This window comes from Salmo trutta, chromosome 38 (genome assembly GCF_901001165.1).
Source record: "Salmo trutta chromosome 38, fSalTru1.1, whole genome shotgun sequence".
Taxonomy (NCBI): domain Eukaryota; kingdom Metazoa; phylum Chordata; class Actinopteri; order Salmoniformes; family Salmonidae; genus Salmo; species Salmo trutta.
The window spans coordinates 15096201-15109148 of NC_042994.1; the positions used below are offsets into that span (position 1 = coordinate 15096201).

At 44.4% G+C, this 12948-nt stretch overlaps 1 protein-coding gene across 3 annotated transcripts in view; it reads right to left on the reverse strand.

Annotated features, from left to right (window-relative positions):
- LOC115178806 (inactive rhomboid protein 2) overlaps nt 1-12948 on the reverse strand; it is a 39259-nt gene that overhangs the window by 15796 nt on the left and 10515 nt on the right. For all 3 annotated transcript variants that reach the window (XM_029740133.1, XM_029740134.1, XM_029740132.1), the window contains 3 exons: nt 4738-4899; nt 3084-3238; nt 2402-2606 (listed from right to left, as the gene is read on the reverse strand). In XM_029740133.1, coding sequence (XP_029595993.1) covers nt 2402-2606; nt 3084-3238; nt 4738-4887 — 510 coding nt within the window. In that variant the 5' untranslated portion in view covers nt 4888-4899. The remainder of the gene's footprint in view (nt 1-2401; nt 2607-3083; nt 3239-4737; nt 4900-12948) is intronic.

Sequence of the window (12948 nt, forward strand, 5' to 3'; positions counted from 1 at the left end):
CGTCTGTGTGTGTGTAGAGGTGTCAGTCAGCGTGAGTGTAGACGCTCGTTATGAAGTCTTACCCGAGTCTTCATAGGTGTTGACAGAGAGCAAAGGAGAAAGATGAACAAAAAGAGAGATTGGGAGAGAGAGAGAGAGAGAGAGAGAGAGAGAGAGAGAGAGAGAGAGAGAGAGAGAGAGAGAGAGAGAGAGAGAGAGACAGAAATAAGTGGGCAGAGAGTGACAGACAGAAGGAGAGAGACAGAGAGAGAGAGAGTCGTGGAGACGAATAAGCACCCAGGAGTGAGCGGGAGTGTTGGAGTCGGTGGAGGAGAGCGGAGTGTGTGGGGACTAACAGAAACACCACGTCTGGTTGGGGCTCAGATGTAAGCCTACCTCCTGTCAACACGGTGCCCCGCTCTGCATTATTTAGGGCAGGCAGAGGGTGCACTTCACTTCCCCTTGAGTGGCACTACCGCCGCCCTTCCTCCACCTACTCTCTGTGATCTCTCCATTCTGAGTAGAGGTCCAAAAGCGGAGTCTAATCGGATGTCGGACACCGAGACAAGTGACGATAGCGTCTTGTTAGGTAAAGTTGGTTTGATTGTGCAACAAATACAGTGGCCCCGTCTACAAACAGTCCCTATCCCTCACTCCCTGGGCACTGCTAATACAGTGGCCCCATCTACAAACAGTCCCTATCCCTCACTCTCTGGGCACTGCTAATACAGTGGCCCCATCTACAAACAGTCCCTATCCCTCACTCTCTGGGCACTGCTAATACAGTGGCCCCGTCTACAAACAGTCCCTTATCCCTCACTCCCTGGGCACTGCTAATACAGTGGCCCCGTCTACAAACAGTCCCTTTTCCCTCACTCCCTGGGCACTGCTAATACAGTGGCCCCGTCTACAAACAGTCCCTATCCCTCACTCTCTGGGCACTGCTAATTTTCCCGCAATCAATCTACACACAAAACCTCATAATGACAAAGTCAAAACAGGTTTTTAGAAATTTTTGCGAAAGTATTAAAAGTTATTAACAGAAATAACTTATTCACATAAGTATTCAGACCCTTTGCTATGAGATTTCGATATTGAGCTCAGGTGCATCCTGTTTCCATTCATCCTTGAGATGATTCTACAACTCGATTGGAGTCCACCTGTGGTAAATTCAATTGATTGGACATGATTTGGAAAGGCACACAACCTGTGAATTTAAGGTCACACAGTTGACAGTGCACGTCAGAGCAAAAACCAAGCCATGAGGTCGAAGGAATTGTTCATAGAGCTCCGAGACAGTATTGTGTTGAGGCACAGATCTGGAGAAGGGTACCACAACATTTCTGCAATATTGACGGTCCCGAAGAACACAGTGGCCTCCAAGTTTGGAACCCCCAAGACTCTTCTCCTAGAGCTGGCCGCCCGGCCAAACTGAGCAATCGGGGGAGAAGGGCCTAGGTCAGGGAGGTGACCAAGAACCTGATGGTCACTCTGACAGAGCTCCAGAGTTCCTCTGTGGAGATGGGAGAACCTCCCAGAAGGACCACTATCTGTGCAGCTCTCCACCAATCAGGTCTTTATGGTAGAGTGGCCAGACGAAAGTCACTCCTCAGTAAAAGGCACATGACAGCCCGCTTGAAGTTTGCCAAAAGGTACCTAAAGACTCTCAGACCATGAGAAACAAGATTCTCTGGTCTGATGAAACCAAGATTGAACTCTTTGGCCTGAATGCCAAGTGTCAACTCTGAAGGAAACCTGGCACCATCCCTACGGTGAAGTATGGGTGGCAGCATCATGCTGTGGGGATGTTTTTCAGAGGCAGGGGCTGGGAGACTAGTCAGGATCGAGGGAAAGATGAATGGCACAAAGTACAGAGATCCTTGATGAAAACCTGCTCCAGAGCGTTCAGGACCTCAGACTGGGACCAAGGTTCACCTTCCAACAGGAGAACGACCCTAAGCACACAGCCAAAACAACGCAGGAGTGGCTTTGGGACAAGTCTCTGAACGTCCTTGAGTGGCCCAGCCAGAGCCCGAGCATCTCTGGAGAGACCTGAAAATAGCTGTGCAGCAACGCTCCCCATCCAGCCTGACACAACTTGAGAGGATCTGCAGAGAAGAATGGGAAAAACTCCCCAAATACAGGTGTGCCAAGGTTGTAGCGTCATACCCAAAAAGACTCAAGGCTGTAATTGCTGCAAAGGTGCTTCAACAAAGTACTGAGTAAAGGGTCTGAATACTTATGTAAAAAGTGATATTTACGTTTTTTTATGTTTAATACATTTGCAAAAATGTCTAAAAACCTCAATCGAATCCGTTTTAGAATAAGGCTGTAACGTAACAAAATGTGGAACAAGTCAAGGGGTCTGAATACTTCCCGAATGCACTGTACTGACCCAGTTCTGTCAGACCTAGGAGCCTACCTTGGGCATCTTGTTTGCGGCGGGTGAGTCCAGGCCCTGGTCCATGCTGATGGGGAGCTCTGGCTCTCTGTACTGGGCCTTGAGCTTGCCGTAGCGCTGGCTGCAGTGGCGCAGGCTCTTCTTCTGCCATAGCTGCTGCTTGGTCTCACAGTCCTCACCCACCCCAAACCAACCTGCTGCCTGGGCTGTAGCTTGGGCTGTACCCCTGGCAGGAGGGGGAGGGAGAGACAGGGTATTGGAAGAGAGGAAAGGGGGAAAGAGGAGAGAATAATAAAGAGAGAATACAACTTAATTATGTCCAACATTCCAAACAGTCATAAAAGGAAATCCTCCGCTATATGCTCCCCCCCAAATCTCAAAACCCATTGGATGAGAAAGCCAGAGATCCCTCCCCTCTGACCTTCTTCTCCAATGGGGTTTGAGAAGGAGGAAAGAGGATGCAAGTGTGATTTTCCCACTGTCTTTTCTCTCTCTGTTCATCTACAGGCTCTTTCCACCGCCCCAACCCCTTCTCATACAGTCCCTCCCCTTTCTTATTGCCCTCTTCCCTCTTCCTCCTTTCTCACCCACTGACCCTGAAATCCTCCTATACACCCTTTCAGCATTTTCTTCTGCCCTCCATTAGTTTCTTCCTCCCTTTATTTCTCCCCTCTCTCTTCTCCCTCTCTCCACCCCCACTTACTTGCGTATGCTCTGAGACAGGGAGGTCTGTCTGTGGAAGGCTGCCCTCTTGTCCCCAACATTGTGACCTCCTCCACCACCACCATCAGTACCACTGTCAGACAGAGGACTGGCCTGCTGCAGGCTCTCACTCTTCTTCAGGGACGAACGCAGGGGCTGGACAGAGGGACAGGGGAAAGAGCAGAGGGTCAGTATACAGGTAGGAATACTGAGCATAATCCTACCTCAGAGAGCCAGTATACCGCAGGCCATGAAAGGAAAGGGCACTTGAAATGGACTGGCTGAATATAAATGGAATTCACGCCATCACTGGTATACTACTGGGATAAATCTTCACTTGCGGTGTGTGAATAATCTTAAGATCGTGTAAATCGTGCATTGTTGTCAATGGAACATTTGGGCGGAAATGCGCGTTAAGTGCATGATTGTTTTGATTCAGCCCACAGCGTTCCATTGCCTGTAGTGATGACAACTATCCGGTTTAGCTCAGATAAATCACCTTATTCCAGAACAGAAGTGTAAGAATGGCAAAGTAAGGACTTTTCTTTTTCTGAGACTGCAGCAAAATGCACAAATCATTTATTTTACAAAACCTAGAAGTGATACTAGGGAAACAGTATCCTAAAGAGTATCCTAAAGCTTAATATTTTTCCATTGTAATGTTATTTCATACTGCATGTTCTTTCAAAGCCCATTTGTGTCTTTACTGTGGAGTTAACGGAGTATTGTGAGAGCCATGTGAGCTGCCTGTGTGTCAGCCAGCAGGGGGTGTGCTTAGCTAGCCAGCCTGCCACCAGAGGCTCTTTGTTTGGGAAACACACACACACACACACACACACACACACACACACACACACACACACACACAGACACACACACTCACCTACCCACCCACCCACACCCTCCCTCATCCCTTTCCTACACCTAAGCTCTGCAGGCAGACGCCTAACAATGATGACTTTTGAAAAGTAATGTTGCAGGGAGTGCTTCATGCGTGATTGGAGCAGATCATTTTAGGCTAAATAACCACTTAATCTGAAGGAGTCCCCCGGGGTGCGCCAGGCCAGCCAGACAGAGACAGAGAAGAGATGTGAGTTAACCAGAAAAATGGATACATGTACCCAAAAACTAGCTAATGTAACTACATTAGACCAGATCAACTTTCAAATGGCCGTTTAAGGGTCTTATAGGGGAAACTAAATCTGGATTTTGGGGGTAATTTTGTCCAGTTCAGAAAAAACCCTGACCCTATCTATAAAGCCCAAAATGTAAAGACAGGAATGTTAACAGGGAATATCTCAGCTTTGCTATAGAGTAGCTAGTCGTGAGTGACCGTGCAACACTAGCATGAGTGGACTGGGTGTGGATGTAGGTGAGGTTTGGGGGGGCTGGTTGGGATATGGCTGGCCCAGTGCCATAGACACATGACATACTGTGTATGAAGGCAAGGGAGATAACTTTTTACTAAAGAGGAGAATGCTTTCAGTTGGGGGCTGAAACTCCCCGACTATACTACCAACTGTAAAAGTTGGCTTGCCAATTCTTCCCTCTCCTACAGAAATGGCCTTCATCAGAGCATCAACTGCCATTTTCCAAGTACAGAACATGTTTCCATAAAGAGGGGTCAAAATGGAAAGATCAGGTCAAAGGGGTACCTGCTTGACTGTTTCAGCTCCCTCTTCATCCCTCTCTTCTTCCTCTGGGGCAGGGATGGCTATGACCAGACTGGGCGGCTTCTTGCTCTTCAACCGGCTGTCTGATTGGCTGCCGTTAGGAGGAGGCTCCCCCCCTTCCTGTGACGCCATCCTTTCTGAGTTCTGAGGGCAAACGAGAGTAAATTGATTAATGGCATGTTTGAGATGGAATCTTCTTCAAAAGACACAAATGTGCATTTCTTCTTTCTTTCTTCCTTTTAAAAGAGATGTGAAACCAGCTGTGACCCTTTCTTTCCATTCCTCACAACCCTCATATCACCTCTATTTCTCAGTAGCCTACAACTTCCACTTTCATTCTCAACTTGCGCAAATGTGGTTCCATTTACAAAGACTGATCTACTCAGACACGTCCTACTGAAAAGACAAACAACACTGGCAGGCACTTTGAACCATTCAGGAACTAATTGAAGTAGCTACTTTAACACAAGCATATTAGCCAAATGACAAATTACTAGAGGAACTCCTATCTGCAACAAGGAAGGACACAATGCCCTGCTGAAAGAACCTTTCACACGTGTATAGGGAAGGGAAACCACTGGATTTGAATACCACTCTTTTTGCTGAAGCTTCGTTTTCCATGTAAAAGCCTATCAGCTAAACCATAAAAAACACAAAAGTAGCCCACCACAGCACACAGGAATGCAGCACAATCAGACTCCAGCGGTCCCAACACCATAAAACCCAATGCATGGACATCTCCATCTAACTTTCCTCAGAACTCTACAGATATAGGCTAAAGAATATATACTGTATGTGCGTATTGGGCATGCTACTGTGTCTTAAATACACATGCTATATGTAGACTGGGTCAGTGGGTCAAGCTGGAAAGAAACCCTATATGATAACTCTTGTCACAACAGAGGCATAACCCTAGTCTCATTCCTCAAGGTAGCGTTCATTAGACACCAAACAAAAGGAAACGGACTGAAACAGGGAGGGACTACCAGGTTTTGGCCAATAAGAAACGCTCATTCTTGTTTTCTGTTGCAAAGCGTTTAAGGAACAAGACCCAGCAACGTGAGGGAATAGGAGCCTTGCGCGCTAGCCTAGCCCCACTCTTGGGTAACAGTCGCTGACCGGCACTACGTAAACAATATCCATATCACTGGGGCCCGGTAGATCCTGAGAGAGAAGCCTGCCTTTTTTCCCGCCACATACATAACACTGCCTGTCCAAGCAAATATGCATTAGAAAAACAGCAAGTGTCTTTTTCCATGTTAGTTTGATGAGATCCTGGACGAGACCCCATAAATCAGTTACATTAGCAACCCTTCTACGCAATTTAGTAATGTCACCCAAACACTTGTCTGGCTACTAGTACCATCATTCTTATTTGACATGCAATTAGTTAAAGGGTTCTTGTGGGCCGTTACACTGAATGAGTTAACAATAGGTTTTCTGTAGGGGCTGTGACCTCGTCTGTAGGACGCCAGCCAGTCATTGGATAGAAGCATGGTGGCAGGAGCTTGTATGAATGCATGGTGTCAGGTTAAGTTGAGACTGAGGTGACTGAGACAATAGCTTGTTACTTGGCAGTGCTAGTGGGGGTGTAGGCCGCGACATGTCATTCCTAGAAAGTTGCACCCATTGGGACACATTTTTAGAGAAAGAGCGAGAGAAAGAAAGAGAGATATATCGCTAGCCTTAGAATTCTATCTACATACACTCCCCTACGTAATTCTTTGGTCAGTGAAGCTGAAACCTTAATTTGACTCTTTACTGCAGCATTTTGGATTCAAGATCAAACATTTATGCATCTGAGTCTGTTATTAGTATTTGGACAAATTCACTTACAGTGTCTTTCAGATTATTTTGTTTCCAAAAGAAATGAATGGTAAATCATGTATTGTGTAATTTTGGATACTTCTATTGTAAATAAGAAAACAATATTTTTCTGAACACTTCTACAATTAATATGGATGCTACCATGATTACGGATAATGATGAGTGAGAAAGTTACAGAGGCATGAATATCATAACCCCACCGCCCCAAAATGCTAACTTCCCCTGTTATTGGTAATGTCTTGGGGGTATGATCTTTATATTACACTGTTTGGACTTAGACAGCCTGCCCAAGTATTTTCTATGCAGAAAAATCCCTGTACAGACCTTCCAGCAAAGCAAACGTCTTCAATTTAGTCCTGCCGTGATTAATGGACTGACTGCCAAGCAATGTGCACAGGAAGACCATCATGAAGTGTTTACATACAGTAACACCATGCAATAACTATCTCTGAAAGCCACCCCGAGTCCCTCATCTCTAAATGTGATGTTACTTAAGGACCACAATGGAAATAAGTCATCAACTATTGTGTTTACCCTCGAAGATTCTTAAATCAAGTGTATAATTTTGTAGGTGTACCTGTAAATGATCAAATAAACTAAACTCAACTAAAAATACATTCAATATCAGTACATAGGCCTACCTTTCTTATCTGCTCAAAGCCACATCTATAATCATGCCTTCCTGTCCCCAGCTTCAAGTCTCCATTAGAAATCATCATCGGCCTCTGGACCCACTCAGAGCTCAATTAGTCATCACTCTTCAGGCTTTTTGAATTGTGTCATTGTATATTTCCATGGGCAAGTCAAGGCAAGATTGCAATATTCCTATAGCGGTTTTCTCCCTGGCCATACGTGTCCATTATAGATCTAGTCAAGGTCTTGAAACCTTGGAGTTGCTATACATCAATAGAAAAAGGGCCTTGGTGTCAGCATCGGAACGGCAGCAGCAGGGAAATCTGACACCAGTCGAGTCAATGGCAATCAAGTCTGTGGCTGTGGGAGCAGAATAGTACGGAGACTAGTTGGGGGATGGGAGAACGCATATGTTCCTATGGGACCGGGTCAGGCCCACACCCTCTCACATAATGAAATATCCAAGGCTTTCACTAATGGAGGGGTTTTAACGGTGTGGTGCCGTGCTTTAGTGGCAGACAGTTACTAACCGCACAGTCTGTCAATGTGGAGAATGCTTTTATAGTTTCTAATCGGGAGACAGTCAAGGAGTGAGTCAGGGTGGTGTTGTTCTGGTAGAGTGGAGAAAGAGAGATCAGTCTCATTGTTGACATTGTCTCATTGGCAGTCTCATTCTAAATGCATGGGCCTACGGAAATAATATTTGCATGGTCTATAATCTGCATACTTGATTGCCTATATTTATGTATATATATATCTTTGTGATATTAATCCTATATCTTCATCCATATCTTAACAATTATGAGTCAATCAATATCAATACTATCCATAACAGATAATGTAGTGTGGAGATGACAGATTACCAGAATAACCAAAACTCAAAGGTTTTCCCAGATTGCTCACTGAGATTACCCTGTTGATGACAATGAGGGTTTTGACACATCTATTAGGACAATACCTATGTGACTGGTAGCATGAACAACAGTCAACACCTATTCTAAGCCAATAGGATAACAATAGCCTGGTTGTCTTGCCAACATATCTTGGATAGGATAACAATAGGTCAATGACCGACCTGCGATGTGGGTTGGGTTTTCTATAAATGATGTCATCATAGTTTTTTCCCCTCCACAGCCAAAATACATTTAGGGAGATTACCGAGCAACATAGGAGGTGATTTTCAGACAATACTGGAACATTGTGCATCATCATCATCTTCAGTCCCCCGGGGAAACAACAGCTCCAGGATCATGATTTCCTCACAGGGGGGAACTTTTGTGTTGTTGCACATTCAGATGTTGACTGAACATTTACCCAATCGTTAGAGAGCGAGTGAAAAACATTATAGTAGCTACTAGATGGTGGCATTAGGGTATGTTGTCTTGATCAATATGGAACATTTGTAATAAATGATTAACCGAGTCCAGAGGGAGTCTCACTCACACGGTAGTCTGGGAACAGCAGATGTGACAACACAGCCCAAGGCTTCCACAGTAACTCCCAGCACACAGAGCACAGTACTGTAGATTGCTAGTTCCCAGTCTCACACTCTCTCGATCTCTGCCACTCAAATATCCTAAGTGAGTGGGAACTCAAACACAGTGTCACAATAGTCTTGTAAGAGAAAATGTGACAACACAGCTCATGTTAACATACATTGAGTGTACAAAACATTAAGAATACCTTCCTAATATTGAGTTGCACTCCCCCGCCCCTTTTGTCCTTAGAACAGCCTCAATTCGTCGGGGCATGGACTCTACAAGGATGCCGGCACATGTTGACTCCAATGCTTCCCACAGTTGGGCAGTGGACCATTCTTGATACACATGGAAACTGTTGGGGGTGACAAACCCAGCAGCGATGCTGTTCTTGGCACAAACCAGTGCGCCTGGCACCTGCTACCATACACCCTCTGAATGACACACATACACAATCCACGTCTCGATTGTCTCAAGGCTTTAAAATCATTTTTGGACCCGTCTCCTCCACTTCATCTACACTGATTGAAGTGCATTTAACAAGTGACATCAATAATGGATCGTAGCTTTCACCTGGTCAGTCCGTGTCACGGAAAGAGCAGGTGTTCTTAATGTTTTGTACACTCAGTATCCACACTAATTCCAAGTCCCAGCCCAGTCACACATACCAGTAATGAGTCACAAATGCGTAGTGACATTACCCAGGGTGACAACCATACTGCTCCTATCACATGACTCGTGCATCACGAGCTCCCACACTGCCAGTCTCTCTCTCCACCCCCTCTCTCTGTGTACTTCAAGAAATCTAAACTAATCTGTCCAGTTCTTTACATTGGGGCCAGTGATGATCGTGGAGCTCTTGAAGATGTCATGACTGCGAGCAGGGTCATTTTCATTAGGACACGCACCGGGATACATTTTGCAACTGAAAACGAAAACGTCTTATGGGACAAGCACCAGTTAGTCGCTCCCTGTTTCAGTCTGGTTTCTTTTGTTTGGTGCCTAATGAACATGACCCTGGCCGTAAGTCAATGGCAGATTAGCGTCAATGCTTCATTTCCATACTTGGTGTTTGGTGCCACCGTGTGTTCCTGTACAAGTGTGTGTCTGTCACCAAGCCCCTATAGCCCACAGAGTGCTACTGTTGCATGTTAGCGTGACGCCAAGCACAGCTGCCACCTCACACCATAGCCCTGGACACAGGCAGACAGGAATGTGCTCGTTCAGAAATTGCTAAGTTTGATTGCCACCGGTGATAGCTAGTTACAGTTAGAAGTGGTAATGGCCTAGAGCCAAGTTCCCAAACATAGACAGAGGCAAGGGCAGTCGGTCTCATGTTTCACTTTCTGTCATAGGCTTCAATGATGAACAGGTCAGCCCAAGTACAGTACAGCCTGGGTGAGTTTAGCTACAGTACCAGTCAAAGGTTTGGACACACCTACTCATTCAAGGGTTTTTCTATTTTCTACATTGTTGAAAAATAGTGAAGACATCAAAACTATGAAATAACACATATGGAATCATGTAGTAACCAAAAAAGTGTTAAACAAATGTAGACAGCTTTGCACTAGAGGTCGACCGATTAATTGGAATGGCCGATTAATTAGGGCCGATTTCAAGTTTTCATAACAATCGGAAATCGGAATTTTTGGACACCGATTTGGCCGATTAAAGAAAAAAAACTATTTCACTAGGCAAGTCAGTTAAGAACACATTCTTATTTCAATGACGGCCTAGGAACGGTAGGTTAACTGCCTTGTTCAGGGGCAGAACGACAGATTTTTACCTTGTTAGTCCAACGCTCTAACCACCTGCCTTACATTGCACTCCATGAGGAGCCTGCGTGGCAGGCTGACTCCCTGTTACGCGAGGGCAGCAAGAAGCCAAGGTAAGTTGCTAGCTAGCATTAAACTTATAAAAACAATCAATCAATCTTCACATAATCACTAGTTAACTACACATGGTTGATGATATTACTAGTTTATCTAGCGTGTCCTGCGTTGCATATAATCGATGCGGTGCCTGTTAATTTCTCATCGAATCACAGCCTACTTCGCCAAACGGGTGATGATTTAGCACTGTCATTGCACCTAACCATAAACATCAATGCCTTTCTTTAAAATCAATACACAAGTATATATTTTTAAACCTGCATATTTAGTTAATATTGCCTGCTAACATGAATTTCTTATAATTAGGGAAATTGTGTCACTTCCTTGCGTTCCGTGCAAGCAGTCAGGGTATATGCAGCAGTTTGGGCCACCTGGCTCGTTGCGAACTGTGTGAAGTCCATTTATTCCTAACAAAGACCGTAATTCATTTTCCAGAATTGTACATAATTATGACATAACATTGAAGGTTGTACAATGTAACAGCAATATTTAGACTTAGGGATGCCACCCGTTAGATAAAATACGGAACAGTTCCGTATTTCACTGAAAGAATAAACATTTTGTTTTCGAAATGATAGTTTCCGGATTCGACCATATTAATGACCAAAGGCTCGTATTTCTATGTGTTATTGTTATAATTAAGTCTATGATTTGATATTTGATAGAGCAGTCTGACTGAGCGATGGTAGGCAGCAGCAGGCTCGTAAGCATTCATTCAAACAGCACTTTCATGCGTTTGCCAGCAGCTCTTCACAATTCTTCAAGCATTGAGCTGTTTATGACTTCAAGCCTATCAACTCCCGAGATTAGGCTGGTGTAACCGATGTGAAATGGCTAGCTAGTTAGCGGGGTGCGCGCTAATAGCGCTTCAATCAGTGACGTCACTCGCTCTGAGACTTGGAGTAGTTGTTCCCCTTGCTCTGCAAGGGCCGCGGCTTTTGTGGAGCGATGGGTAACGATGCTTCGAGGGTGGCTGTTGTCGATGTGTTCCTGGTTCGAGCACAGGTAGGGGCGAGGAGAGGGACGGAAGCTATACTGTTACACTGGCAATACTATAGTCCCTATAAGAACATCCAATAGTCAAAGGTATATGAAATACAAAATGGTAGAGAGAGAAATAGTCCTATAATTCCTATAATAACTACAACCTAAAACTTCTTACCTGGGAATATTGAAGACTCATGTTAAAAGGAACCACCAGCTTTCATATGTTCTCATGTTCTGAGCAAGGAACTTAAACGTTAGCTTTTTTACATGGCACATATTGCACTTTTACTTTCTTCTCCAACACTTTGTTTTTGCATTATTTAAACCAAATTGAACATGTTTCATTATTTATTTGAAGCTAAATTGATTTTATTGATGTATTATATTAAGTTAAAATAAGTGTTCATTCAGTATTGTTGTAATTGTCATTATTACAACAACAAAACAAAAAAAACGGCCGATTAATCGGTATCGGCTTTTTTTGGTCCTCCAATAAATCGGTATCGGCGTTGAAAAATCAGAAATCGGTCGACCTCTACTTTGCACACTCTTGGCATTCTCTCAACCAGCTTCATGAGGTAGTCACCTGGAATGTGTTTCATTAACAGGTGTGACCTGTTAAAAAGTTAATTTGTGTAATTTCTTTCCTTCTTAATGCATTTGAGCCAATCAGTTGTGTTGTGACAAGGTATGGGTGGTATACAGAAGATAGCCCTATTTGGCAAAAGACCAAGTCCATATTATGGCAAGAACAGCTCAAATAAGCAAAAAGAAACGACAGTCCATGGTCAGTCAATGCTGAAAATTTCAAGAACTTTGAAAGTTTCTTCAAGTGCAGTCGCAAAAACCATCAAGCGCTATAATGAAACTGGCTCTCATGAGGACTGCCACAGGAAAGTAAATGCTTCACAGAGTTCAAGTAACAGACACATATCAACATCAACTGAAACTGCGTGAATCAGGCCTTCATGTTCAAATTGTTGCAAAGAAACCACTACTAAAGGACACCAATAAGAAGAGACTTGCTTGGGCCAAGAAACATGTGCAATTGATATTAGACTGGTGGAAAATGACGAGTCCAAATTTGAGATTTTTGGTTCCAACCGCCGTGTCTTTGTGAGACGCAGAGTAGGTGAAAGGATGATCTCAGCATGTGTGGTTCCCACCGTGAAGCATGGAGGAGGTGGTGTGATGGTGCTTTGCTGGTGACACTGCCAGTGATTTATTTAGAATTCAAGGCACACTTAACCAGCATGGCTACCAGAGCATTCTGCAGCGATATGCCATCCCATCTGGTTTGCACTTAGTGAGACTATCATTTATTTTTAAACAGGACAATGACCAAAAACACACCTCCAGGCTGTGTAAGGGCTATT